The following is a 26,154-nucleotide window of genomic DNA, read 5'->3' as shown; positions in this document are numbered from 1 at the left end:
CGCAACCAGAAAGTGACCGCATTGACTGGTGCCCAGTTGGTCCGCTCCTTCAGGCTGCCCTTCGCCGTGGCAAGATCGCAAGACTCCGACCGGGAACACCTTTTTCTTGACTGGTTTGTTCAAGCGCAAGCGACATCCTCTAAGGAGACCTGCACTACTCGTTCAGGTTGCACGCTTCCTTTTCTTTTTCACCCAAGCCACACCAAGAGGACTCGTCCACCCACCTTACCAAGCGCCCCACCAAGAAACACCACCTCCGCGGACAACCCCTCCAAAGATCGGTCAAGATGTTAAAGATCTGGTCTATGGTATGTAGCCCGCCGGCCCGACCCGCTTAAGCGCGGTGCTGACGTCTTTGTAGAAGAAGGAGCAGCAGAAGGCTGAAAATGCCGACACTGCGGGAGGTAAGAAGAAGAAGGTGACGGCTGCGCAACTGCGGGTGCAGAAAGGTAGGACCCCCCAGTAAGCCCAGCACGTTGTGGCTCTGTCGCTGACCGTTTGCATACCAGATCTGTCGGAGCTATCCCTCGGTTCGACAATGAAGACGGACTTCCCGGACCCCGACGATATTCTTCACTTCACGCTGACGATCGAGCCCGACGAGGGCATGTACCGGACCGGGCGGTTCACGTTTACGTTCGACATCAACCAAAACTTCCCTCACGAGCCGCCAAAAGTCCGGTGCAAGGAGAAGATCTACCACCCTAACATTGATCTCGAAGGCAAGGTTTGCCTTAACATCCTGCGTGAGGACTGGAAGCCTGTTCTCAATTTAAATGCGGTCATCGTCGGACTCCAGGTATGATTCGCCCCCAACGAGCGTCTCTGTAGGGCAGGACAAACGGCTGACCTATCTCCCACACAGTTTCTCTTCCTCGAGCCTAATGCTTCCGATCCCCTGAACAAGGAGGCCGCTGAGGACCTCCGACTCAACCGGGAAGGGTTCAAGCGAAACGTCCGGACCGCGATGGGCGGTGGTACCGTCAAGGGCCAGGGCTACGATCGTGTGCTGAAATAAGGCCAACGACGGCCTTTGAGTGTCTGCTACCTCTGCGGGCTTGCGGTCGATATAACCCTCCTGGACGAGACAGGAGACGGCAAGCCGCTTTGATACCACAGACGGGCAGGCAGGCAGAGCAGTTTGGGCGACGAGTGCAGTGGAAATGCGCATTTGGAAGGTCGGTGGGCATAAGCACAAAAGCAAGACATCATCGTCCGGCGTTCAAGGGGAAAGGAATATCAAGTTACAGAGAGGACAACTATCGGGCGAGACATGCAGTCCAGGTAGTTAGAGAGCAGGATGTCTGGGAGAGGCGTATGGACTCGGTCCAGGGGTTCAGACATGCGGAAGGAAAGTAGGTAGGGTAAGCTACACGTGGCGCCGCTTGGACGAGACAGGGACAAGTAGAAGATGATTTACGGAATGCAAAGAGCGTTGCTGCGTTACGGCGTCGAAGGAACAAGCGAAGCGACATGGCAACGAAAGCCAATCAACGGGGCGTACATTAGCAAGCCGCGGAGTGAGAGAGCAAGCAATGCTGCAAGGGAGTCACAGCTCCCCGAGAAAGGAGTCATACGTTACTAGCAGCGCCGGTGACCGGTATGCGTCAACGGCCGCAGCCGGCAGCCCAGTTGTCGGTGAGATTCTGCCCGTGACCCATTCTGGTATGACTCCTGGGGAGAGATTTGGATTGGACTACGATGTCGGCCCGGGTGGGTCCTCGTCGCTCCACACCAGGTACGGATACGTTGCGCGACTGGTGCCGGCAATAACGTTGATTGCTCCCCCGAGGTTCTTAGGTAAGTTCGCTGTCAAATAGGAACCTCAGCAAGTAGAGGTGACCCCTTCCGCCCAGCAAAGACCCAGGTGTCTCCAAAGTCCCCAGTACCCGCTCTCCCGCCATCTCCCACCTGGAGCAGCAGGAAGCAGTTGGGAACCGAGAAGGGGGGCCCCCTACCGAACCCCGGACGCTTCGAGAGGGTTTCCCCACCATTGGCACAGGCCAGGCCGACAGACGCACGCAGGCCAACCCACCGACGAAAGCAAGCTGGGCCGAAGTCGGGGGCGAGCTGCCCGTGTCTACGCCAGTAAAAAATTTCCCAATTCCAAACGCCTTTTCCTCGTCGCTGAAACTCTGTTCTCCTTCATCATCTCCTTCCTCCTTCTTCTTCTTCCTTACAATTGACTTGTACGGATACCCTCTCCCCTCTTCCCCCTCCCCTCCCAACAAACCACACAGTCAAGATGGCCTCCCGCAGCTTCTCCAAGGCGCTTCGTTCGCCAATGGCCCGCCAATTGGCGGCCAAGCCTGCCACCCAGCAGCGCACCTTCGTTGCTGCCCGCAGCCTCGTCCGCGCCTCTGCCCAGGTCACCAAGGCCTTCGCCGCCCCTGCCCAGCAGCAGGCCCGTGGTGTTAAGACAATGGACTTTGCCGGTCACAAGGAGGACGTCTACGGTAAGAACACGACAAGCTGAGAGGTCTCCGCTCTCCCGAATGACTCGCGAGAGGAAGAGAGGAGAGTCTGTGACCAATGGCAATATGCTGACTTTCATTTGCGCACAGAGCGTGCCGACTGGCCTCAGGAGAAGCTCTTGGTGAGTCACAATCACCAAACTCCGGTGGAGAGGGAGCAATTGGAGCTGACAACCGTCTGCAGGAGTACTTCAAGGACGACACCCTTGCCCTCATCGGCTACGGCTCTCAGGGTCACGGCCAGGGTCTCAACCTCCGTGACAACGGCCTCAACGTCATCGTTGGTGTCCGCAAGAACGGCCAGTCCTGGAAGGACGCCCAGCAGGACGGCTGGGTCGAGGGCAAGAACCTCTTCGACGTTGATGAGGCCATCTCCCGCGGCACCATCGTCATGAACCTCCTCTCCGACGCCGCTCAGAGCGAGACCTGGCCCGCCATCAAGCCCCAGCTCGTTAAGGGCAAGGTGCGTGATTTCCCTCGCGATTGACGAGGTCAATTGACTCAAGCTGACTCTCCCATCTCACAATTAAAGACCCTTTACTTCTCCCATGGCTTCTCTCCCGTCTTCAAGGACGTCACCAAGGTCGACGTCCCCACGGACATCGACGTCATCCTCGTCGCTCCCAAGGGCTCTGGCCGCACCGTCCGCTCCCTCTTCCGTGAGGGTCGTGGTATCAACTCTTCCTTCGCCGTCTTCCAGGACGTCACCGGCAAGGCCAAGGAGAAGGCCCAGGCCCTCGGTGTCGCCATCGGCTCCGGCTACCTCTACGAGACCACCTTTGAGAAGGAGGTCTACTCTGACCTCTACGGTGAGCGTGGCTGCCTCATGGGCGGTATCCACGGCATGTTCCTCGCTCAGTACGAGGTCCTCCGTGAGCGCGGCCACTCCCCCAGCGAGGCCTTCAACGAGACCGTCGAGGAGGCCACTCAGTCTCTGTACCCCTTGATCGGTGCCAACGGCATGGACTGGATGTACGAGGCCTGCTCCACCACCGCCCGCCGCGGTGCCATCGACTGGACCCCCAAGTTCAAGGACGCCCTGAAGCCCGTCTTCAACAGTCTCTACGACGCCGTCAAGGATGGCTCCGAGACCAAGCGCTCCCTCGAGTACAACGGCCAGAAGGACTACCGCCAGAAGTTCGAGGCTGAGATGGAGGAGATCCGCAACCTGGAGATCTGGAGAGCCGGCAGAGCCGTCCGGTACGTTTACCCTCGCCGACCCACCCCCACACTCATACGCGCACACACACATTCGAGACCACCTTAGCTAACGTAATCGTTTCCACAGCTCTCTGCGTCCCGAGAACCAGAAGTAAACGGTCCGGTGTTTCTTTGCTTTGGGAGAAGATGACGGGGAAAAAAAAACATCTCCTCGGAATTGGCCATTTTTTTCTAACCAACGCTTCCGGGGGATTGGGGGGGTTTAACTTTTGTACTCTATAACGACCGGATTCGAGGGGATCTGGACCTGGTTCAAAAGTTTGCATCTTGACTTTTGGGATCCTTCAAATACCATTTCTTTTGCTGTCCATGAACAAACACAACAAAACATTACCACATCGCTGCTGTCCCAAAGTGATTTTTTCAAGAATTGCTCTTCTTCGATTGGGTCGTGCCCGTGATTGATGCGATATTTGTGTACTTCGCTGCCGGCAACCCGGAGGTGTCGGTAGGATCATGCAGGGACCAAAGATAGGCTGACTCGCCGGGAGTCGGTGCCGGGCTATGTTAACTTTTTTTCTTCTTCTCTTCTTCTCGCCGGTCGCGCTAGCAGGCTGCGACGGAAATTAATGCCCCCACGCACCCGTTACTTTGACTTTATCATGGTCGGCGGTGTGGTGTTGCGTGGTACCGATGACAGGCGAGAAGGTCGTATGGATAGGTAGTACATGTAGGAAGACCCAATCGGGAGGTCAAGTATCCGTATCGGATTTTATTTCGTCGTTGTCTCGTCGACGGGACTGCTTGGTGTTTGAATGAGATGACTAGAAAGCGACGGATATGTGGCACAATTACAATGGACATGCGGATGCAATTGAGCGCCCTCAGTATTGCGTTGTAACATGCTGTATTGCATTGCATTCCGTCGCATCTCTCGTTGCCGCGTCTTCACATGCGCGCTCTCGTCTGATCAAACTCATCCTGCAGGGCGGAGTCAATGCATCCTCCAAGCTCAGAAAGGTTAATATTAAATTGTCAGAGCTCGGTTGGGAAAGAGCTTTAAGGGGGGGGTGTCTATCTTGCTTTCCCATTGTAATGGCTCATGACGGAGGTGTCGAATGGCTTGCAATACGAGTTTCCCTCAATAACCACAAGCCTTGATGACAGGCATCTATACCTCACCGAGCCATCAGTTCGGTGACCTCGGTGAATCGGTGTATGATTTTTGCCGTAGCGACGGCGAACCAGGTGAGCCCCACCGGTATTGCCCCTTTGTCTGTGCATGCCTCTCGGTAGTCGTTGCTCTGTCAACAACAAACAAGCGTGGGCCCCCCTTCCCACCCCCTTCATCTCACAAGCGAGCCCAAAATGGATTTTGCTCGGCATCCCATCGAAATATCAATCCATTGACGACGATTCGTCTTTTAGTCTCCCGCGCTCCAAACGAACGCTTGCCTTCGATCCCAATACTCGTCCATCTTAGCTTCCTCTAGTTTTGGCGAGCCTGCGCACAATGACGCCCTTGTCACCAACAAACGAATCAAGACTGAACATTGAGACGACCCTAACTGAAGAAGCAACGAGCCGCGGGTCCTTTGAGCACTACGAGGTCCACCACACCCGCACTGAGACAACAACCGCGAGCGGCGGTAATGAGAGCGGCAGCGACGGCTCCTCCTCCTCCTCCACAACCACAACCACCACTACTGCCTCTTCTCTTTCCGTAGACGACAGCCGCATCCGAGACCAGGAGAACATGCCACCCTCCCCCCCCTCGGATTCTTCGCCGTCGCCGCCGCCTTCTGCGCCCGCGACGGCATTCAAGCCCCAGCGCCACTCTCGCGTCATGTCTGGCACCGCACCCTCACCGCTCAAAATACTTGCCGGCTCCGAGACATCAGAAAAGCAGTCGCGAAGCCCGCTGCGCAAGACGGTCATTTCCCCCGACAAGGTCAAGCGGTTCCCCGTCAGGGTTAGCAACCCATCCGTCGACCCGCCCCGGACCGTCTCTCCCTCCCCCCCTCGCGAGCGCACCGTGAGCCTTGACGACGTGATGCACGACAACGAGGGCCTTAAGCACGCGATCCAGATCTTCGAGGACGACGACACCGAGCTGGAGAACGATGAGACCATCGGCGACGCGAGCACAATGACCACGGGCGATGCCGAGCTGCACCATCAAGACATGGCCGACGCCTACGAGGACCAGAGCAGCCTGGCCCACCCCGACGAGTCCATGATGAGCGCCTTCAGCACCTTCTCCGCCGTGCCCAACATGACCATGTTTGCGAAGCTTGGCCAGACCCCAACAAAGTATTCGAGCATGGGCGGCACAACGCCGCGGGGGAGGTCAGAGACCACGCAAGACCAGGCTCCGCGGCAGCATTCCGATTCTGAGGGAAACACGACCAATTTGTTGGATTTCACCGCCAGCCAACGGTTCCCGCACAAATCGCCGTCCCGGCGGGGCACAACATCGCCCTCGAGATCAAACCCTAACGCTACCCCCGCCCGCCAGATGTCAAACCTGCTCGATTTTGACATCCCGCCTCTGCCCACCCCCCGCAGCATCCCCACCATTACACCCAGAGAGCTCGAGAGCCTCAAGTCGAATTTCCTGTCAGAGATTAGCAGCTTGAAGGCGTCGCTGAGCGGCAAGGAGGCCGAGGTCCTCTCCCTCAAGACGGCCGTTGGCGATGCGGAAAAGCGGGTCGGCGAGAGCTTGGAGCAGGCCCGTGAAGAGCGGACTCTGCGAGAGCAGGTCGCCGAGGAGAAGGAGATGTGGGAGAAGAGCAGCCGCGAGATGGAGAAGGTCCTCCGCAGCGTCAAGGAGGAGATCACCCACACCCAGCGCGAGCGCGAGGAGCTCGAGTCTAAGCTTGCCGAATGTGAGGGACGACGCGAGGCCGCCGAGACTATGGCTCAAGAGGCCGAGAGTAAGCTGGCCAGCTTCCGCGCCGGCAAGTCCGTCGACGACAAGCCCTCGTCCCCCAAGGGAGGCACGGCCGCGACTTCCAAGGAGGTCGAGATCGCCGTCGAGCGTGTGGCCCGTGAGCTGCATGCACTCTACAAGGGCAAGCACGAGAGCAAGGTCGCCGCGCTCAAGAAGAGCTACGAGAACCGCTGGGAGAAGAAGGTGCGCGATCTGGAGGTCAAGATCGAGGAGCTCGCCGACGAGAACGATAAGCTCCGCCGCGATAGCACCATAACCCGCGTCGACCCCGCGCAGGCCGCCGCCGAGCAGGAGTTCCGAGCCCAGGCCGTCCGCGACTCGGCCCACATCAAGGAACTCAGCGCCGATGTCGAAAGGCTCGAGGCCGTCGTCATGTCGGTCAAGAGAGACAACTCGGAGCTTCGCGACCTGCTCGCGCAGGAGCGCGTCGAGAAGGGCGAGCTGGTACAGCTCGCCGAGGAGATGATGTCGATCCAGACGCTCGCGCCGCCGGAGCCGCCCAAGCCCGCACCGACCCCTGTTGCCGCGCGAACACCGGGACACCCAGCGAGGAGTTACACGGAAAGCAACTTGCGCAGTAGCATCGGCCGCGGCTCAGGCCTGAAGGCGCCCGGGTCCATCGCCGCGCGCGGGTCGGTACACGAGCGCACGGGCAGCAACGGGCCCGCGACCAAGGCCCTGCCGAGGCCCAGACCGATGAGCGAGTTCGGCCCACGAAGCGGCATCATGAGCTCGATCGAGAAGATGGGCAACTACCGTGGACGAGGAGATTAGAACTACCCCCATCACGACATTGAACATTGACTTATTTCTTCCTTTTTTCCTTATTTCACAAACTACGACGAAGCGAACGAAACCCAACGATGAACGGACAAAGCATTGCAGAGGGGGAGAGAGAGAGAGAGAAGGTGAGAGGGAGGAGGAAGGAAAGATGCATTGACGTAATGAACTGGCGTCCACGGATCTCCCTGTTTTCTGGGCTGTTTTTGCTCTGGTCCTTGATGATGGATCATAGCTGGCTGGCTTACTCTGTACGACGTCTGTGGCCGGTATGAAGGAGGGTAGGGCGAGGGAGAGAGACGGGGGGAGGCGACTCGAGAGGTGTGGCGTTATTTTACTATTGATTTTGCGTAGCTTGCTGGGGGTTATTCGATCAAAACCGGCCTGGACCGGCCTGGCTTGTGTGGGCAGGATACTGTTTTCTTGTTGGATGTCGAGTGTTGTTGGAGTAAAACAGAAAGACGCCCACCCGAGATACCTGGCTTCGCGGCTGTTGCTGCTGCTTATGCGAGCGGCGCTCCCGACTCGCCCCCCCTACACCGTCACCATAACCATAACTCTTTGAATTGGTAATGTTCAGTTTTTTATTGCAGATATTTTTTCTTCGCACCTTTTCTTTCGTTTGTGTTTCATGGATACGTATGTTGAGTGATGGCGGTGACTCTCTGGAGCTCGCATGTGTGTCTGTCTATATGTATGTGTGTGTATGAAAGAAAGAGAGAGGACGGTTTACCCAACAAGAATCGCTTCCGGGAGATGGGGGGGGGGCACTTCGTCGCGTCGCAACGTGTAGTGTTCGTCGTGTGCGAGCGGCCTGAGAGCCGTGAGTGGTCGTGGGGGGGAGGTAGGTTGTTGAGAAGAAAGCTCTTGTGGCGATGTTCACCACCAGAAGGAACCCGAAGGGCCGAAGGGGGGAGTGACCGCTTCTCCCCCGGATGACGTCGACGAGCCGCAACCTTGGCCCCTTCGTCCTGGTCGTGTCAAAGGGGAGCAGGCAGGCACGGTACTCCCGGTATCACTGCACGGCCGGACCGCAGACGAGCCAGGCCGGACTCAACGTGACTTGTTAACTGGCTGACCGTCTCAATTCTGTCTGTCTGCCTCTTGCAGTTACCTCTGGTTTAATAGCAGTGTGAAAGAAAACAAACAACATAATAGCAAACATCCTTTTGCCAAACACCCATCCCCTCCCTCCCTTCCTGGGAAACATGACTAGACGTGAAACAGCCTGATATTCGAATTCTTTGATTTGGTCTGGAGCAGATGTGACAAACTTCTTCAGCCACCTTCCCCTCGTCTCGCTAGTCTCGGACTCTGCCTCGCTGGAAATCAGCGTCTTTCTCTTCCTTCCGCCAAAAAGCTTTGCAGCAACAACAACCCAAAAGCAAAACCCGCTACCGCATCGTCCTCGCGCCATCACGTCTAGAAGCCATGAGTTGTCTAGCCCTGTCTACGTCCGCCGGTGCTCATGAGCGTGATCTTCTGCTTCTTCTTCTTCCCCTTGCCGCCTCCACCAATACCGCTGCCGCCGCCGCCAGCCCCTGCTGCCACAGGAGTGCTACTGCTCGAAGGTCCTGGCTCAATCACGCCAAGCGCCTCCATCTGGAAAGACAGCTCGGCGGCATCGAGGAAATCCTCCTCCTTTAACCACCCATCGTCAACTTGACGGAGCGAGGCTGGAGCAAGCTCTGGCGATCCATGTACGACATGCGTGCCCCACACAGTCTTCTGCGTGGAAGGACTGGTCGAGATGGAGGCTAAGTGCTCGAAGCCTGGACGGGGGTCTGGCGGCGTAGCGCCGGCATGGCTTGCAAGTGGCTGGAATTCCTCCAGGTTCAAAGCAGGGACCTGCTCCTCCTCGATGGGTCCGTACTCGCGTCTCATGGCAGCGGTGCTCTTGAATTGGGCAGCCTCAATCCTTTCGGACTGAAGCCTCTCGCGTTCCTCCTGTACGGCCTTATCGCGATTCCGCTTCCTGCGCCGGTCAATCTCGTCGGCGAATTTGTTGAGAACATCAGCCGGTACGATGTCCGTCCAGTCACATTCAAGGAAGCTGATGCGGCATCCGTAGGGAAGATGTCCCAAGTACTTGGCTCGCTTCCGCTGCACTTCGTCCAATACATGGCCGGTCGATATGTGCTCAACCCGGGGCAGCAACGTCGTTGGGAACGCTGAAAAGTCGCCGTACTTGGTCTTGAGGATCCTGATGTCGAGCGCCGACAGGTACAGATGTGGCTGTGACGAGTAGAAGTAAAAGTCGGGCTGAACAGTTTTGCTCTGGCCCGGCTTCTTGTTCGGCAGCATCGAGTCGGTCTTGCCGAGATCTTGGACCTTCTCCTTGGCCGCGTTGATGGCCCGTATGGCCTTCTGGGTCCATTCGTCATCCTCGTGGTACAGCAGCTGGTCCTCAGTCCCCTGCTTCTGCAGCGCCTCGATCTCTTCGTTGTACTGTTCCGCCATGTAATCTCCGGTTCCCTTCATGATCCTGGCATAGTCCAAAACATTGGCTGCGAAATGCCACGGTACATCATCCGCCACATTGAGCGCATCCGAGCCGTTCTCCCATGGCAGCGCGAGGGTCGACTTGGCTGTTCGGGCCATCAATCGGAGCACCACGTCGTCTCCAACACGCGGCAAGGGGCTCTCCTGTCCCGCATAGAACCGCACGGGTCGTGTCTCGTGTAGGTAGACGCTGTCTTCGCAGAGGGGGCATTTCTTCCATCTGGCGCCCTTTCCAGGCTTCGAGTCGTCATCTGTCGAGTTCATGAACCGGATCAGACAGGGCAGACAAAAGATGTGTCCGCACTTTGCCATCCTCGGCGCCACCGGCTCCGATAGGCAGATCGGACAGCTAGCGCCCTGCGATTCCGACGAAGCTATAATCTGCAAAACGTTGTTCCAGTCGATGTGCACATCGGCATCGGCCGCCTGGCTGGCGTAATTGCCTTCCGGCGACACAACGAATCTGTAATTCGCATGCACGTATCTCGCCTTGTCCACAGCGTGGTGGCCTGAACCAGGGCCCCACGTCGGATTTCGCCTGTAGTTTCTGGCGTACGAGCTATGGTCGGCGTAGGCTCGCGGTGGCAAGCTGTAGTTGAGCAGGTGTGTGATGGAGGTTTGACCTCGTCGGCTGGAGGCGTTTCGCAGAGCCCTGGCCTCGGCCATGGCGTCGTCGTCGTCCGGATTCGAGTGTTGTCTGATATCTCCCAGCCCCGGTCGCCGCTGCATCTTGTGTTGTTTTCGGGAGCCCTGGCTCTTCCGTGGGGTAGCGTGAGGAAACGAGGGACTCGCTTGAGAAGGTCGACGGTTGGATTCGAAGCTCGTAGTGACGGGGCCGGGTTGGACTGAAGGCGAATGGGAAGTCGATGCTGAAAGGGACTTGCCCAGATTGGACGGTGTCGAGCTCATGTTCGGTTACCCGGAGGTGAGGATAGAGCGTGGGTGCGATGGTCTTCCCGCTGGTGGAAGCTGTGGTCGTTTGGTCGCCTCCGAGGGTCGATGTCGTGATGCAATCCGCGTGAGGCAGAGGGCAGCAACGAGTTAATCAGTAGCACGCCGAGCCGCTTGATCCGGTGCTCGGGACGCAAAAGGAGGAATAGGTAGTGTTAGAGACAACCGAGAGCTATGCTCCTCGGCCGAGGTGTTGAGAATAGATGATTGAAGATGCTGTTTGTAGAACCAGACGGGGTCCAAAGCGGACGGACCCCATGAGTGATGGGTGGGGGGCGATCAGGTAACCGGACGTTGAGAGGATGCAGCAGCAGCACCAGCAGCACTGACATACCCTATGCAGAGTCATTGGCGGTGGGGCAAATCGAAGTTGCTGCGATGAACTCCCGTGTGAGGGAAAGCTCGGCATCCGGGGTACGTACCAGGCGAGGCCATGCATTGAGCGTGTCACGTGATGATACCGCCGTTTCGAGATGTGCAGCGTGCCTGACCTGACGCCAGCTGGTTGCCAGCTACCACGCCACCCCGCGGCTTCACCTGCGACTATTGGAATCCGAAGTGATTGATCAATAGATTGACCTGAGCTCGTAGACTCGGGGTTTTCTGCAGCACTGCAATTGACTGACATAACACTCCGGCCGAAATGCCAACAACGTCACTTCATTCATCGTAGTGACTCAAATCATCATATGCAGATTAGGCTCGACCGAGGTATTATGGTACAAGATAGTCCGATGCAGATGAGCCGTGAAAGTACCAACATGAAAAAAGCAGCGCAAAACCCGAAGGAGAGGCAATAGCCTACGTCATCCTCAATTAATTTTTAGAGAGGCCCAAGAGGAACGGCCGTACTTCCAACATCGTCAACACGCAGCTGCCATGCCTCATTCTACCTCTTGAGCTCTTGCACATGCAAAGTGGACCAGGGGAATCATAGAAACGACAAACAACCCAAATACGCAGCACCCGACAGGAAAAACCACAAGAACCGAGGTGAAAGACAGAGCCTCCCATCCACGCGCATCCTGACGGCGAACGTCAACATCATTAAGCCGCTCACTTGCTGTGCACCTTGCTCTTGAGCTTGCCGATGAAGGCGCTCAGGCGGTTCTTCTTCTTCTTTTCGGTGCCCGACGGGCTCTCGGCAGCCTTGCTGTGGCTTGGTGTCGTTGACTCGGGAACGGAAGATGGCGCCTTGGCGGGGGTTGTGGGAGCCTCCGGCTCCTTGATGGTGGCGAGGGTAGCGCCGTTGGTGCCGTTGGCAGTCGTCGCGGGGTGAGCACCGTTGACGCCGTTGGTCTCCTTCTTGGAGTCATCCGTGACAGCGTCCTTGACCTCCTCCTTGGCAAGCTTGGCCTCCTCCTTGACAGCTTCGGTCTTGGACTTGTCGCCCTCTTTGACCTCTTCCTTGGTCTCCTTAACCTCCTCCTTAGCGGCCTCGACCTTGGGCTTCTCGGCTTCCTCGCCAACGGCGGGAGCGGCCTTGACCTCCTTGAGGAGCTCGGCCTCGACCTCCTTCTTCTCGACGACAGCCTCGGTGTTAGCAGCAGCCTCGGGGCTCTTGCCGGACTCAACAATGGCCTCCTTGACAACGGCGGGGACCTCGGGGGCCACCTCCTCACGAGTCTCCTCCTTGACCTGACCGCCAATGGCCTCCTGAACGCTCACAGGTAGACTCTCCTTAACGGGCTCGGGAAGCTGAGCAGCGGCGTCAGTAGCAGCGACAGAAGCCTGGGCGGCGGCGTCGGAAGCGGCAACGGAGACCTGGTTGACGGTAGGAGCAGCGGCCTCGACGGCACTGTCCTTGGCGTTGATGACGGCGGCGGCGGCAATGCCACCGGCGGTGGCGGCGGTAGCAATGACGGTACCGGCGAGCTCGGTCTTTTGGGTGCCAAAGCCGGAGGTACCCTCGGATGTGGAGGGAGCAGTGGGGACCTTGTCAAGGAGCTCATCCTCGACAACGGCCTTCTCCTGAACGGCCTCAGGGTTCGCGCTAGCCTCGGGCTCGGCGTGAGCCTTCTCCTGGCTCTCCTTGACAACCTCGGGGACCTCGGCTTTCTTAGACTCGAGAGGAATCTCGGCGGCCAAAGCGGCAGTGGAGGAAGCAGGAGCGGCGCTGTTGATGGTGACATCTGTGGCCGTAGCGGGCAAGCTGGACTCGGGGGCGTCAACCTCGGACTTCTTGGTCTCGACAGGAACCTCGGCGGCGAGGGCAGCAGTAGTGGAAGTAGGAGCAGCGCTGTTGATGGTGACATCCGTGGTAGCGATGGGCAAGCTGGACTCGGGAATGGTGCTGCTGGTGACGGCAGGAAGGGTGGTCTCCTCCTTGGACAGGCCTGGGAGGGCGCTAGAGTCCTCGTAGGCCTCCTTATCGAGCTTAACCTGGTCGTTGATGTCGCCGGCCTTCGCAGACGGAGGAATGGGTTCGCCAGGAGCGACGGTCACGGGCTCAGCAGTGACGTCTTGTGCGGGGAGCGGGTTGACGCCAAAAGACTTGTCGAGCTCGTTGGCGGCGGGGGTGATGGGGAAGCCGCCGGGAATGTCGGAGGGGGTGGCCTGGGGAAGGTCATCCTTCTTCTCGAGGGGCACGTCCTTGGCCAGGGCGGCGGTGGTAGATTCGGGGGTGACGGTGCTCATGGTTGCGGCAGAAATGTCCTCCTTGACAATCTGCTCGGGGGTGAGGAAGTTGTTTACGTTGCCCTCGTGATCAGGTTCTTGAGGAGCAGTGTGATCTGTGATCCAATTGTTGTCGACGACGAACTAGTAGGTGGGAAGAGTAAGCAAGTCAGTAAAAAAAAAGTTTGCCAACAAAATGAGCACGATGACGATGTTTTAAGCGAAAAACGGTGGGCAATACGAAGATCCGGTGGCCAGCGGTGGATGGGGTCCCTGGGCAGATATGACGACGCGCGGCGAACCAAATTTGGCAGATCAGCTGGGAGGGGGCGGCGAGATCTGGGTATGCCGATGGTTATAAAGGCAGCAGGTAGGTTGGTAGGAAAGCGGGTGAGCGGTAGCGTAAGGTGCGGGTGTCCGTACCGGCTAGGCCAGCCAGGCAAATTAGCAGGCGGAGAGTGCGGGCGGTTCCTGGCTTTCCTGGCGGCGGTGCCTCCTGTGGATGGATGGCATAACCTCTTGGTCTCTTGGTCTCTTTCTTGTTCTTTCTCTCTCTCTTGTGTGTGCGCGTTGTGCGCGTGTGCGTGTGTGCCCTGCCTGGTACGCCGTGCCGTGTTGTTTGGTGGCATCTCAGCTATGGTGGCCAGGAGGGCTAGACCAGCAGGTGCTAGACATTCTGGCACATCTCTGTGAGATGATGGGCGGGTTTGGCCTGGTGGCTTGCTGCTGGTTCCTGCCGCTCTCCGGTGTCCTCTGGTGCCGCAATTTGCCAAAAAGCCAAACACGGCCGCGAACGCGACGTGGGCTGCATGGGGGGATCCCAGTCGAGTGCCGCTGTTTTCGTTCCCCACAATTCAGAACAGAATAGAGCAGGTGAGCCTAGGAAGGGAAACCTTGTTCACTGCTGTTTTCTGAAATGGCGAAAAGCGGAGCCGGAATCCGCTGTCCAGCGGCCCACACCGTCCCAGTCGTGCGTGGTTCGTCTGCTCGCCGGCCTCCCACCAGCCAATGCCGCCAATGCTGCCAATGGATGATCCAATGCAATGCGCCCGCCCGCCTCCAAGGCAAACACGCCGCCGCTGTGCTTCTGGGCTGCAAGAGCTGCTGGGTTGCGTCATACGAGGGGCCGGGAGATTCGGCTACCAATACGCAGCTCGAGGCCCGCGTATGACTCTGGTTTTTTTTTTTTTTCCTCTTCTTTTTCCCCCCCTTGCCTTCCTCATCTCCAAGTTACCCCATCCCAGCGATATGCAGGACCAACCCAGGACAAACAGGCCATTCAACACCGAATTGCGCTGAGTGGGAAATGAGGAAGGGTAGAGGAAAGAAGGAAAGGAAAATCCCAAGAGCAAGAGCGCAAGGCAGTAAGGCCAACAGACCTTTCCATAGCAGGAACTGGAACTGTTGTGGCTCGACGCAGCGCGTAGGACGATTGCGTGAGCGCCGGGGGTCTGGACAGGCCATAGGTTGCGAGCTGGTGATGGTAGAAAAAGCCCGATGCTATTATGACGAACCGCCAGCGAGCCGGGCTGTAATGTGCGCGCTCGTGTGTATCCGTAGCGCAGCTGACGAGGGGAGCAGGGGAGCCTGGACCTGGACCTGGACCTGGGCCTGGAGGCTGGAGCTGCCTGGGAGGGGCGGAAGAGAGAGGGGGAGGAGGGAGCTTACACCACCAGGTGGCCTAGCAGCATTGCTCCCCTCTCTCAAAGACGGGGAGGGGGGGGGGGGGGGGGGGAGGTCGGGAGGACAGCGAGTGAGCAAGGGACCTCTGGATGGCGCACGGATGCTGTCGCGGGCTGGGCGAGGCGTCGCTGCTTTCGATCGGGACCCTCATGTTGCACTCCCACGCATTTGGCGCTGCCCACCACATTTGCCCCTCCATGCCGTCGTGCCCTCTCCCAACAACGCAATTGCGCCGCGATAAGGGGATCCGAAGGTGCCGTAGTGTTTGGTAGTCCGAGTCCGGGTGGGATGATCCAATGGCAATGGGTACGGAAGGGAAAGGAAATCGCCTGAATTGACAGCCACGAACCTTGTAGTAAATCTTCTCTGAAGCATTTGGCAGGGTGACGGTCTTTTCGAACGAGTTGCCGACCTTGTCCAACTTCTCGCTCTTGGTCCAGTTGTCGAAAGTGCCGGTAACGTAGACCTCCTCGGCCGGGTGGGCCCTATTGAAAACGTGGTTAGCAAGATTTTCAGTCTAGCCATATCATATGGCTTGCTTCTATTAATTTTCTTTTGTTCGCCCTCCATCTCTCCTTGGGAGGGGGACGATGCGATGGCGCGAGTGGATTCCCCGCGGCCAGCATTGGAGCATTCATTGTGCGAAGGTACGCATGCCACATGTCCATTGACGAAAACGTGCGAGTCAACCGGCCCTTCCAGCAGGACATCGGGGAGTGAGGCGACGCAAGGAGGGCGTGCATTGTCTCTCTTCGCATTCCAGGAATGAAGTAGGGAGAGCGGCAGTGGCGGGGAAGGGGAATGCGGGCGGAGCAGGCGAAAAGCATACCAGGTGAACTTGTAAGTGCCCATTCTGATCGGTTTGGAGGGTTTCTTCTTTTCTTCGAAGGTGATGTAATTAGAATTACTCGGATCGGGGCGAAGGGGGGTTTTCGTCGTCGGCAGGAACTGTATGAAAGGAAGGGCAGTTGAGAATGAATGCTCGAGGAATGCAAAGAAGGAGAAAAAAAGAAGAAGGAAAAGTCGAAGGATTAGAACTGAGCGGCGAGAACCCCCAAAAATTGCGCGCGTGGCAGAGAAATAATCGCTGGGGCCAGGGGGGGTGGGAACTGGAAACTCGGCGTGCAAGTCCCCCCCTGCCCTCCCCAATCGCAAATCCAGGTCCAAGTCCAAAGGAGACAATGAAAGAAAGGTGGGTGTGCTTGTCCGTCGTGCATGGTCTGAACTGGCTGAAAGTTGCAGGCGTAGGCGTGGGCGCAGGCGGTCGTCGTTGCGCTGGACGGACCGTGGGCGGCGGTCTGGTCTCGATCGAGTCTGCTTACAGCGGTACCTACAGGTACTGGCTTTAGGTCTGGATCCACCGCCTTCGTTGTGCCAGCTCTCATCAGCGGTGTGTGCGTGTCTTTGGGATATGACGACAACCTACCGGCTTGGGCGCTTACAAGCTACAAGTTGGACCTGGTCCAAGGTTCCCTTGCCTTGCCTTGGATACCCGTCTCACCTTCGCTTCGGTTCTTTCGGTGAAGGAGTTTATTCATGACTTCTCTTCTTCAGCGGCTGCGCTGCAATGCTGTCTCTTCAATGGTTATTGCATCCCCAGATGAACTCCTCTCAGACTCTGGCAGGGCGCCATATGCCACACCAATGGCCTCACTAGCACAATACAAAGGGCTATAAAGCAACTCTTCGAGTCTCAGCAGGTCGGTGTGGCTTCGCTTCAATGGCACGTCCAAAAATAATCACAAAACTCCGTGGGCATCACTAGGTAGTATCGGGAAGAGGTCGACAGGACGAAGAGTCGCCGCCGTCACAGCGTCGCAGTGTTACAGAATGGGACAAGCGCAGCAGCAGCTACAGTCCTCGGCGAAACTCTGAAATCAGACATCAGACATCCTTACTGCACTTACTTGGGTAGATACGTACCTTGCGCGAGTACATCGTAGACACTGGAAACGAAGTGAGGAATTCCTTCGGAAGGAACGAACTCCTCTGTTGCCTTCCACGCTCTTTCTTGCGCGGATGACGAATCCGGGTTGACACAGACAATGATGCCCAAGGCAGAAGACAGAAACACACACAGAAAGAGAAAGACAAAGGTAGGTCGGCCTGAGGAACCCACGCCGTTGCAGCACCTCATGTATCGACACCCAAACAATGGACACGCGCACCAAGGTCGCATCCGTCTGTCTGAGGTCTGATGTCCACTTTCACGCCAGCAAACCAACACCAACACCACACCAATCTTCACCACAACCACCTCCTACCCCCTTGCACCACCAAACCAACACCATCACGCCCAGCCTCCTTGAAGACATTTGCCCTACCTCTTCTCGCCGGTCGCCCGCTTCCTTCTCACCGTTTCTTGCCTGCCTTGCCTCACCTTGCCGCAGCACCTGCGCTATCCCCTGCACCAGGGCCAGACGAGACCAGGAATACTCCGTCTGGTGTGTGCTTCAGACGTGGGATGAAGCTAGACTGCAGCTAATCTCTCAAATCTTTCGTTCGCTTCAAGCATTCAGGCACGACCGCAGCAGACAACTGCATACAAGCCGCGCCAGTCTCGTTCTCGCCGTGTCGGTGGAGTCGGCAAGTCTTGAAATCGTTGCCCAACCCGACTTCTGCATTTCAACCACGCTTGTCCAGGGGTTGGTTTCCTACGCCTAGTCGTGTCTTTCCTTGTTGGCCTTTTGTTGCAACCGTTTCCCTCCCGGCGCTACCGCAGACCGACCGATTCACTTAGTCGGTCAATCGAAACTCGCCGTCACCACGTTGAAAGTCCCATCGGGCCTCCAGGGCCGAGATCCTTGCTTACCAGGACAGCCCGTCAGATCCGGTCAGCCCCTTTGGGTCTTGGTTCACCTTTGAGCCCCCGTCAAGTGTGCTCCTTGCCTTATCTTCTGGATTGCCATCTGCAGCGGTTATCCCACAACAAGGCGCCCCAGAGCACTTTATTCGGCCGTGACTGCGCCAAATTCCACCACACACGATCGGGTCGCCACGGTTTGTCGTCGTTCCCCTTCCCCTGAGCTTTCTGGCCTCCCAGCCACCTCCAGAAAGCCGGTTATCCTGCTATCTTGACTTGGAGAGCCATCCTCATGACACATCCCGCGTGCCCCTGACGCCAGGCCAAGCCACCACACACCAACGCCAGCGCCAGCGCCAACCTCAATTTGCTGCTGCCATCAACCGCTGCAACTCTCTCTCTGACAAGACGGTCCGAACACACAAAGAGCCCTGCAACTGCTGACACAGCAGACGCATCCACAAATGCCTGACTTGCTACACCGTCAAGCCGAAGCTCACCAGCACTAAAATCGGTTTGTGTCGCCCTACAGTACGTCGTTTCCTTTGCGCTTCCGACGCTACGTTGAGGGAGCGCACTGGGAAGCTCTGGCCACATGACCCATGACTTGGCCCCGTTGCAAGATTGCAAATAACCCTACAAGTGGCACTGCTATTTCCCGTCGTCGACCGGATTCGTGAACTGTCCACGGATCTCATCTCCCAAGATCTTACGGTCTTACCGCACCAAGAGAATTGCGGGGAAGAAGGGGCGGAAGCTCCGAACTCAGACAGGGACGGTCTCCCGAACTGAGACAACCATGGCCCTTGCCATTTACTCTCGACCAGATCACGCACCCAACGGTCCCAACCTCCTGTGACGATGACCTGCGCTTCGCCCCCACTCGTGTCATGCTTTTTCTTTCCTGTATGGGAGTTGCTCCATAGACCGTCACTGATGTAAGAAAACATCCAAACGCGAGCTTCGGCAATTCCACCGCAGGACATACGGCAGGACACCGTAGCAGAGGCTGCATTCAAGGCCCCGTCGAGTCTCCTTGATTTGATGGCATTCGGCTCACCCAGCACATCCCTGCCAGTTTCCCGCTCTTGCCAGCTCGGGTGTTCAACCGATGTCGCAATGCACAAACCCAAACACACTTGACTGCTCTGATGAGCGCGTGCCTTTGGCACTTCCGTATGTCCCAACAATGCTTTGCCCCCCCCCCCCTGTATCCGAAACGGTCTTCGACATCAATACATTCACTGAGCTCTAACTTATCGAAACTGGTGGACGTTCGTCTTGTCCAACCATAAGGCGGCTGTAGCTACCCCAAAGTTTCGCCCCCCGTAGGATTTCGCTTCCTTGCGACGATTTCGCTCTCAGGGGTTTTGGCGAACAGACCACCTCTTCCCCAGAGTTTAAACGCAGAGTCGACGTCACACGTCCCACACGTGTCAAACATCAGATGCAACTTCGTTTCGTTTCGAGGCGTCTCTCGTTGCATCTTGTTTGCCTGCCAGAGAGACGAACCTCTGGAATGTCGGTGCTAGCTTCCATGCTGGAGCTCAAGCGTCTCCCGTTTGTAGCCGCCTTGTCTGCCGTATATTCTCGATTCCTGTGCGCTTTTCAGCACTGATATGCCTGACGGCTCTCGTACCTGGTTTTAAACATTAGTGTCCATGTCATCCCTCACTCGCGGTTGGGTTGGCCGTAATTCAAGCTCTTGCGGTTTCCAGGTCATCTGCGCAACGACCATGCCCGTGCAAGGAACGCATAGCTGTACACCGTTACACACAACGCATCGCTAACACGCTGGTATTAACCAGCCTTGCCAGGCTCGACTTGCTTCGTTGCGGGAGAGCAAATTTTCGGATATAGGCGGAAGTCATCTGGCAGATTGCTCTCTGGTGCTATTGCCCGTACCAGGAGTCAACAGGACTGTATCGGCGAGGTCTGAGCCGAGACGTGGAGAGGGGGGAACGGAAGACACGTATGCCAGTATTTCGCGGAGAGGGGATTGCGTCCTCCACTTCAATTCCAGAAACACCCAAATCCTTTCTGGCCAATTCGCGGTCAATAGTCATTGAGACACTCCTGAATGACAGCACCTCGAGGGGATTCACCGGGGGACCTGTCTAGGAAGCCGGGTCGGTGGGGATCTTTCCCGGCTTGGACCAAGGCGCTCCCAGAAGCAGGAAGGATGGTGTGACATTCCTTTCTCCGGAGACGTCGGAGGTCTTCTGTCGCGTGGAAATCTCTGTAAGGCTCGTCGTAACGATCCTGGCTTGCCACGAGGGTATTTCTTGTGGATGTAATAGCGTCTTGATGGGCGAAAGGCGGCCGGGGCGTGATCTCTCGCAGATGTGCTTATGCCTCTGGTCCTTTTGTCGAGTCTCCCCCAACCCCCCCCCCTCCACCGTCAAAGGCTGGGCCAAGACAGGCGGCCCATCCGTATCTCTTCCCACAAGGGCGGAATACTGTGAGATGTGTGTGCTGAGATCTTCGCGGCTGGAAGCGAGTACGGTGATTTTCTCAATCCCCATGAGTGACGAGATATCACGCTTCCCGCCCTTCCTGCAATACGACACGGGGTGCGGGAGGGCATTGCGTTTGGTTGGAAATCGGGACTGGCCTGACGGCCTGGACCGTCGCCGGAGCCATGGAGCCATCCCGCCCGGGACCGACAACAATGCTGGTCGCATGGCCTCATTGTCGACGACGAGAATAAGACCAAAGTTGGACTTGGCCCAAGTGGAGGAGAGTGAATGCCCCTCACCATACAACCAGCTCTTCGGCTGCGTAAGGGGTGTGTAGTAGCATTGGGCCGACGTGGGTTATACAGGCCGCGGAGTTGCACGGGCGTCGCCGGACGGACCGGCTTTGATACCATGGGACGAACGCCTCCAAGGGGGCGAGTCGAGTCGAGTCGAGTCTACTCTGCTGCGTTCTAACCCCGTGACAGAGAGGGCGACCCTTTCCTGAGGGAAGCAGATACATATATACATACGTATAACGAAGACCTAATCAACAGATAGACCAAAGAGACGAACCCCCCCCCCCCCCCCGCCCCCTGTTCGTTCATATAGCCTCGCATCTTGCCATCACCAGTATGTGGTGGCACCTCCTTGACGACGACGAAACCCAACGACGAAAAGCAGCCAGCGGTACATGGCGATGGTGGATTAGAGGATGCCAGGAGGCTTGGGAACTGTCTTTCTCGTCCCCCCTGATAGTAACTGGCAGAGGTCGAGTCGTCCCCGCGGGACACGACAAGGAGCCAGCCGCGGCGAGGATAACCACCAAGTGGCCTGACTATTTATTTCACCATAGCCCATAACCACACGAGAACGCCCAGTCAGGAAGGACATTCGAGCACTTTCGCCTCCCCTCCTGCCTCGTTTGTCTCTCTAACATAATCAACTCCGTACACTGTCCGCCCCCCTCTCCCTTCCCTCGCATCCTTGCCATCCATCTCTATTCCCCGGACATTGTGCATTTGAAACCCTGCTGTGTATTACGAGATTCTTGTGTATTCTGTATCGATGTATATGCGCCTCTTGCCCCTGCATGCGTGTAAATATATATGTATATGTGTATGTGTGTTGATTCCAAATCGTTGAACGCCTGAACGCCATCCTTCCCTCGGCCATTGCCCCTCTCGCTTTCTGCGAATCTCTTGTTCCTTCCATGCACACCACCCCTGCCTTCTTCTGCCTCGTCGTAATATCGTCAACTGTACAATGCAAATAGGTATTGTATCCTTCTGGCCAGGTGCTTTTTGTGTGTGTGGATGAGTGAGTGTGTGTGCTGTGATCCATGCCGACGACAAAAGAGTAAAAAAGAAAAAAGAAGGGAAGAAACGGATCGCGATGCTGATGCAGACGCGAGATGAAATGCGCCCAAAGGCCCCCCCTATTACCATTTCAAAACCACTTGCAGTTGATGCCTTCCTCCAACTTCCTCAACACACCCACCGCGTCGACGTATAACCTACTGCGCCCGCCGAGACAGTCCAGATCCAGCCATCTCTTAACAAGGGAAACAACAGACATCGCGTTCTTCTTGGAGCGTAGCCTGACGACGTCTTTGACCCGCGTGCTTGCAACAGCCCGGACCCACTGGAGCGCCGCGCTATCATCGTCGCCCAACTCGGTGCACTTGGCGCCATCCCCGCGATTCCCTTGATGCCCGTAGGCCCAACATATGAGCGCGCAGGCGTACATTCCCCAGTAGTCTGAGACGTCATCCTTCCACATACGAGGCCGCTCCGTCTCCCATGCGTCCATATCATCGTCCGAGTCCTCCGGGCTCTCATCGGCATTTCCGTGCTCCGTGAAGGCGCGGAGGGCGCGGCAAGCGAAAACCACGGCCGCGGCGGCGTCGCCTGACTGACCCCACTGCTTGAGTCGCTTCTGATGCTCGGCGAAGGACTTGGGTTGTAGGACCTTCTGGCTGAAGACCCAACTGTCTCCGGAGACGGCGAGCAGGTCGTGGAGCGGCGTGTGGTGCAGAGCGAGATACGTATTTGCCACGGGGCAGTCTGGGAAGATGCTAGCCATGCGGAAAGTCTCCGGCTCCGGTTTTCCTGTCGATGGTGTTATTCGCACCGGGTCATCGCGAGAAGACAACAGAAGTGCCTCAAATGCCAGGATTACTGAGCGGTCGAAGGGGGCCTGGGCGTTGATGCTCGTCTCCGACAGTTTGTCAGGTTTGATTAAGGAGAGGAGTGACTTTGCATCCAAGGAACCCCCCTTGGCTGAGACCATTGCTGCCCATGCGTTTGCGCTTGGTGCGTCCCAGAGATCCTGGGTCGGCCCGATGAGAGGGATGTTTGGTGGCATGCTGTCGCTGGCAATATCAAAATTACGAATACATTGCTGCTCCAGATAGAAGGAGCTGTGAACGTCCAAAATAAAGCAAGCCGAGAGAAGGCGACGGCGAGCCTCGGTATCGAGCCATGTATGCCACCTGACGCTGTTGGGCCCTGTCTGAGGGATTTCCCCGAAGATGACGGCATTGTCATAGACCTGGAACCATGATTTAGAGCTTTGTTGCTGTGACTTGATCCAGACTAGGTAGTGGTGGTGGTGGTGGTAGAGTAAGAAGAACAGGAGGGGGAGGAGGAGGAGGCGGGAAAGAATCTCAAAAAAAAAAAAAAAGGAGCACTTTGAAGCTAGAAGAAGCGAAGTAGAAAAGAGTGTCATTGTATTCAACAAGGAAGAGGACTCACCCGAGAGTAGATTGACTCGAATTCTTTCGATGGCCTGATGGCCGCACGTCGGCCGCGGAACCGGGAGAAAAGCTCACAGAGCAGAATCGCTTGCATGACAGGCACATCCCACTGGAGGAACTGCAACCAATGTACTGTTAGCGGGCCACTATTCCACGATGATACCGATTTTTTTTTTAGAAGAATGATTTTTGACTTACGCGTCTTGACTGTTGCCAGGCATATTCATGCAACTGATTCCCCCTGATGCGGTCCTCCTTGGTGCTCAAATGCTGAGTAGCCAATGCAGCCATGGCGCAGCGGAGTACATCGACATGCTCCGCTGCAGCCTCAAAGGTCCTCCTGTGGATGATGGGGAAGGCGTGGTGGCACTTTTCCCAATAGACATCGAGGTAGGCGGGAATGGCTTGGCAGACATTTGCAGGAGGCAAAGGCAAGGAGCCCTGCATCAGAGCCGGGGCCGCCAGGAGGCCCAACGCCACCTCCTTCTGACGGCCCATACAGGCAAGTGAGTTCATCATCCGGTCCGACGGTAGTGCCGTCGACGGGGTGACTAGAGTTTCAGAAGATTGAGCCGATGCCGACGTCACCGGCGGGGACAGGCTACGAACAGTATGGGAGAACCGGGGTTGTTGTTGGTGAGGGTCAAAAAGCGTCTGCTCGTCCGGGTATGTGGACATGGAGGTGATATCGAGCATCTGGTACGTCTGGGGGTCGCTCAGCTGGGGCGAAGTCGAGTATTGGTAGAGCATAGGGTTGGCTGTTGCCATGGGATCAAATCCGGTGCCCGGGCAAGGTGAGAGAAGCCCGGTTGGCCAGTCGACAGTAGAAGAAGAAGAAGAAGAAGCTCTTGCCGCCGGCCAGAATGCGCGTCGTGGGTGATCGGAAGGTGTGGAGTACGTGCTGTCAGAAGCCGAGGACGGCCAGCCTCCGTTGTCCTGAGCGTGCGAAAGCTCAGGCGGTCCATCTGATGGTATCTGCAACCCAAGTCCCTCAGTCTGGAGAAACAAAGAGGGGAAATCGGGTGTCGTACGAGGTTGATACTCGATGGAGCCAAACGGAGGAGCAGTGTTGAAGCCGCTGCTGGGCTGTTGCAACAGGGACTGCTGCGAGGACTGAGCTGCGGAAAGAGAGTAACTCCCGCCGTACCCAGGACCACCCGATGACGGGCGGTAGCTGTCGTTCCCCACGTGAGGCGACATGGACTTGCTGACATTTGGTACGCTCATGGACGGATATGCGCCGGCATGTGACATGTTCGGTGTCATCGGAAGGCTCTGATTCGGAGTCGTCGAGTTCGGCGGGTATCCGAGCATGGGGAGTTGCAATCCCAACCCTCGAACTCCTCCTTCTAAGGATCCAGCCGAGGTCCTGCGGCTTTGGCTCGCCCCTCTACTTGTCGACAACTTGTCTCCCTCAAGCTCACTGAGCACGGGTCAGTCATGGTTCAAGTTCGTTCGGGGTTCTCCTTGGAGAGTCAGGCATACTGTCGTTGCTGATGACGCTCCAGTAAATCTTTACGATGGAAGGCCCTGTCGCAACCGGGAAGGGAGCACGCATACTGGGGCGTCTCGTGACTAAGCTGGTGTCGTCTGCAGCCGGAGTTGTCAGTACACCAACGCGGCAACACGCCCAGTCGCCACGGTATAGTACCACACCCATACATACCTCAGATGCTCTGCTCGTGTGAACGTCTACGGAAGGTCAGTGGATGTCTTTCACTTTTCCAAAGATTGAACCTACTTTGGGAGGACGGCAAATATCGCAAGTATGAACTTTCATGCCCTTCTTTGCGCGGCTAACTCGACCGGTGATGGGAGTCAACTTGATGGGCACGTCTCCTCCAGTCGATGCATGGCCAAAAGGTCGCATGGGTTGGCCAGCGGGATCAAGCCCTCCAGAAGACGGCCCTGCGTGGCCATATCCATAGTTTGACGGATCCATAGAGTCGGTGCTGACGTTGCTTCGACGACGGGTGTTTGGTGGCCGACTAGACGACGACGACGAGCCGGGAGGAGTGGACTGTGTGGTGTGTGAGGATGAGCTCCGCTTCGCCCTGTCTTGTTGAGTGCTTGTTCTGTCTAGTTGTTCTCTGCCTATTTTGTAACCTGAGTTGTAGACTGTGTTGGGTGTCAAATAGGGTTGATGATGGATGCCTGGTTGGATTGGGATCGGGCTGTTCTTAATAGTGTGGGATTCGAGTTGGTCCTCGTCCGCGTTCATGATGTCTTGGAGGCTGGCCATGGCTGGAGATTCCCAAAAGGGAAGCGAGGAAGACAGAGAGATGCAGAGTGGTTGCGCTCAGAGAGGGAACTGCAACTGCTGCAGTGGGAGGAGCAACGGGGCCAAAGTTAGTACTACACAGCCCCGGCTGAAGGATTGCGTTGGAGTAGGCCAGAGAGTCGAATGACTGTAGTCGGACGTAACCCCCAACACCAACACCAACATCAACACCAAGGTGAGGATGCAGTGTGAAAATGGGGGGCAGTCGGGGTTCGAGAAGGGGGTGTCGACGTAGAAAAGAAGGCTAGGTCAACCGGTGTGGGTGTAAAGACAGTCAAGGTAAGGTACGGTACGGGCAAGGCAGGGCAAAGGCAGGGCAGAGAGAAAAGATCTGGGGGCTGTTGCTGCTCCAGCTCAACTGTGTCAGCCTACAACGAACAGGCGGGGGGGGGGGGGCAAGAGGGGATGGGGGTGTGTGGTGGTCGAGGTGAGATGCAGAGCTGTTGGTTCTAAGCGGGGACGGTATGCATTGGAGCTGGACGAAGAGAAGAGACAAAGATAGTGGTGCTGCTGCCGCTGCTGCTCGTTGGAGACATTGCTATATTGAGAAGAGGTAGATGCAAGTTCGCGTGAGCGGCAGAAGAAGGGGAAGATGACGGCTCTTCAAGGAGGCTGTCCTCAGAGGCCTCGCTCCCCCTGTCGCCTGTGAGCATGGGTGTAAAAGGGTGTTGGACACGGAGGTTGCTGAGAAAAATGCGAAGCACTCCTTCGAAGGGTATCGACCGAGCTGGGGTTC

The 26,154-nt window shown here is 57.0% G+C and overlaps 7 protein-coding genes across 7 annotated transcripts; 3 read left to right on the top strand and 4 right to left on the bottom strand.

The window, feature by feature from the left end:
• The first annotated feature begins 57 nt into the window (after positions 1-57).
• CDEST_13960 (Putative ubiquitin-conjugating enzyme E2, ubiquitin-conjugating enzyme/RWD) lies at positions 58-1,653 on the top strand. Its single transcript, XM_062930116.1, has 4 exons — positions 58-308; positions 362-449; positions 510-799; positions 866-1,653. The coding sequence occupies exons 1-4, from the start codon at positions 288-290 to the stop codon at positions 1,016-1,018; spliced, it is 552 nt and encodes a 183-aa protein (XP_062786167.1). The 5' UTR covers positions 58-287; the 3' UTR covers positions 1,019-1,653.
• Positions 1,654-2,057: 404 nt separating this feature from the next.
• CDEST_13959 (Putative ketol-acid reductoisomerase, 6-phosphogluconate dehydrogenase-like domain superfamily) lies at positions 2,058-4,077 on the top strand. Its single transcript, XM_062930115.1, has 5 exons — positions 2,058-2,456; positions 2,565-2,596; positions 2,659-2,937; positions 3,007-3,674; positions 3,763-4,077. Exons 1-5 carry the CDS (start codon positions 2,246-2,248, stop codon positions 3,788-3,790), a joined length of 1,218 nt encoding a protein of 405 aa, XP_062786166.1. The 5' UTR covers positions 2,058-2,245; the 3' UTR covers positions 3,791-4,077.
• Positions 4,078-4,946: 869 nt separating this feature from the next.
• Positions 4,947-7,421, top strand: CDEST_13958 (uncharacterized protein). The gene has a single exon (XM_062930114.1). It carries the CDS (start codon positions 5,149-5,151, stop codon positions 7,360-7,362), a length of 2,214 nt encoding a protein of 737 aa, XP_062786165.1. The 5' UTR covers positions 4,947-5,148; the 3' UTR covers positions 7,363-7,421.
• A 1-nt stretch (position 7,422) lies between these two features.
• On the bottom strand, positions 7,423-11,119 carry CDEST_13957 (Putative RING-finger protein MAG2/RNF10). Its single transcript, XM_062930113.1, has one exon. It carries the CDS (start codon positions 10,777-10,779, stop codon positions 8,809-8,811), a length of 1,971 nt encoding a protein of 656 aa, XP_062786164.1. The 5' UTR covers positions 10,780-11,119; the 3' UTR covers positions 7,423-8,808.
• A 395-nt stretch (positions 11,120-11,514) lies between these two features.
• On the bottom strand, positions 11,515-16,141 carry CDEST_13956 (Putative AMP-activated kinase, glycogen-binding protein). Its single transcript, XM_062930112.1, has 3 exons — positions 15,950-16,141; positions 15,470-15,605; positions 11,515-13,581 (listed from the first exon to the last, which is right to left on the bottom strand). The coding sequence occupies exons 1-3, from the start codon at positions 15,970-15,972 to the stop codon at positions 11,878-11,880; spliced, it is 1,863 nt and encodes a 620-aa protein (XP_062786163.1). The 5' UTR covers positions 15,973-16,141; the 3' UTR covers positions 11,515-11,877.
• A 2,258-nt stretch (positions 16,142-18,399) lies between these two features.
• On the bottom strand, positions 18,400-18,621 carry CDEST_13955 (uncharacterized protein; the record flags this gene model as incomplete). The annotated part of the gene is made up of 1 exon (XM_062930111.1): positions 18,400-18,621. One exon carries the CDS (start codon positions 18,619-18,621, stop codon positions 18,400-18,402), a length of 222 nt encoding a protein of 73 aa, XP_062786162.1.
• Positions 18,622-21,374: 2,753 nt separating this feature from the next.
• On the bottom strand, positions 21,375-25,800 carry CDEST_13954 (uncharacterized protein). Its single transcript, XM_062930110.1, has 6 exons — positions 24,879-25,800; positions 24,804-24,829; positions 24,623-24,727; positions 23,336-24,560; positions 23,136-23,255; positions 21,375-22,932 (listed from the first exon to the last, which is right to left on the bottom strand). The coding sequence occupies exons 1-6, from the start codon at positions 25,377-25,379 to the stop codon at positions 21,829-21,831; spliced, it is 3,081 nt and encodes a 1,026-aa protein (XP_062786161.1). The 5' UTR covers positions 25,380-25,800; the 3' UTR covers positions 21,375-21,828.
• Positions 25,801-26,154: the final 354 nt, after the last annotated feature.

Source organism: Colletotrichum destructivum, chromosome 9, assembly GCF_034447905.1.
Source record: "Colletotrichum destructivum chromosome 9, complete sequence".
Classification (NCBI taxonomy): Eukaryota; Fungi; Ascomycota; class Sordariomycetes; order Glomerellales; family Glomerellaceae; genus Colletotrichum; species Colletotrichum destructivum.
This window is presented reverse-complemented; position numbering and strand designations above follow the sequence as displayed.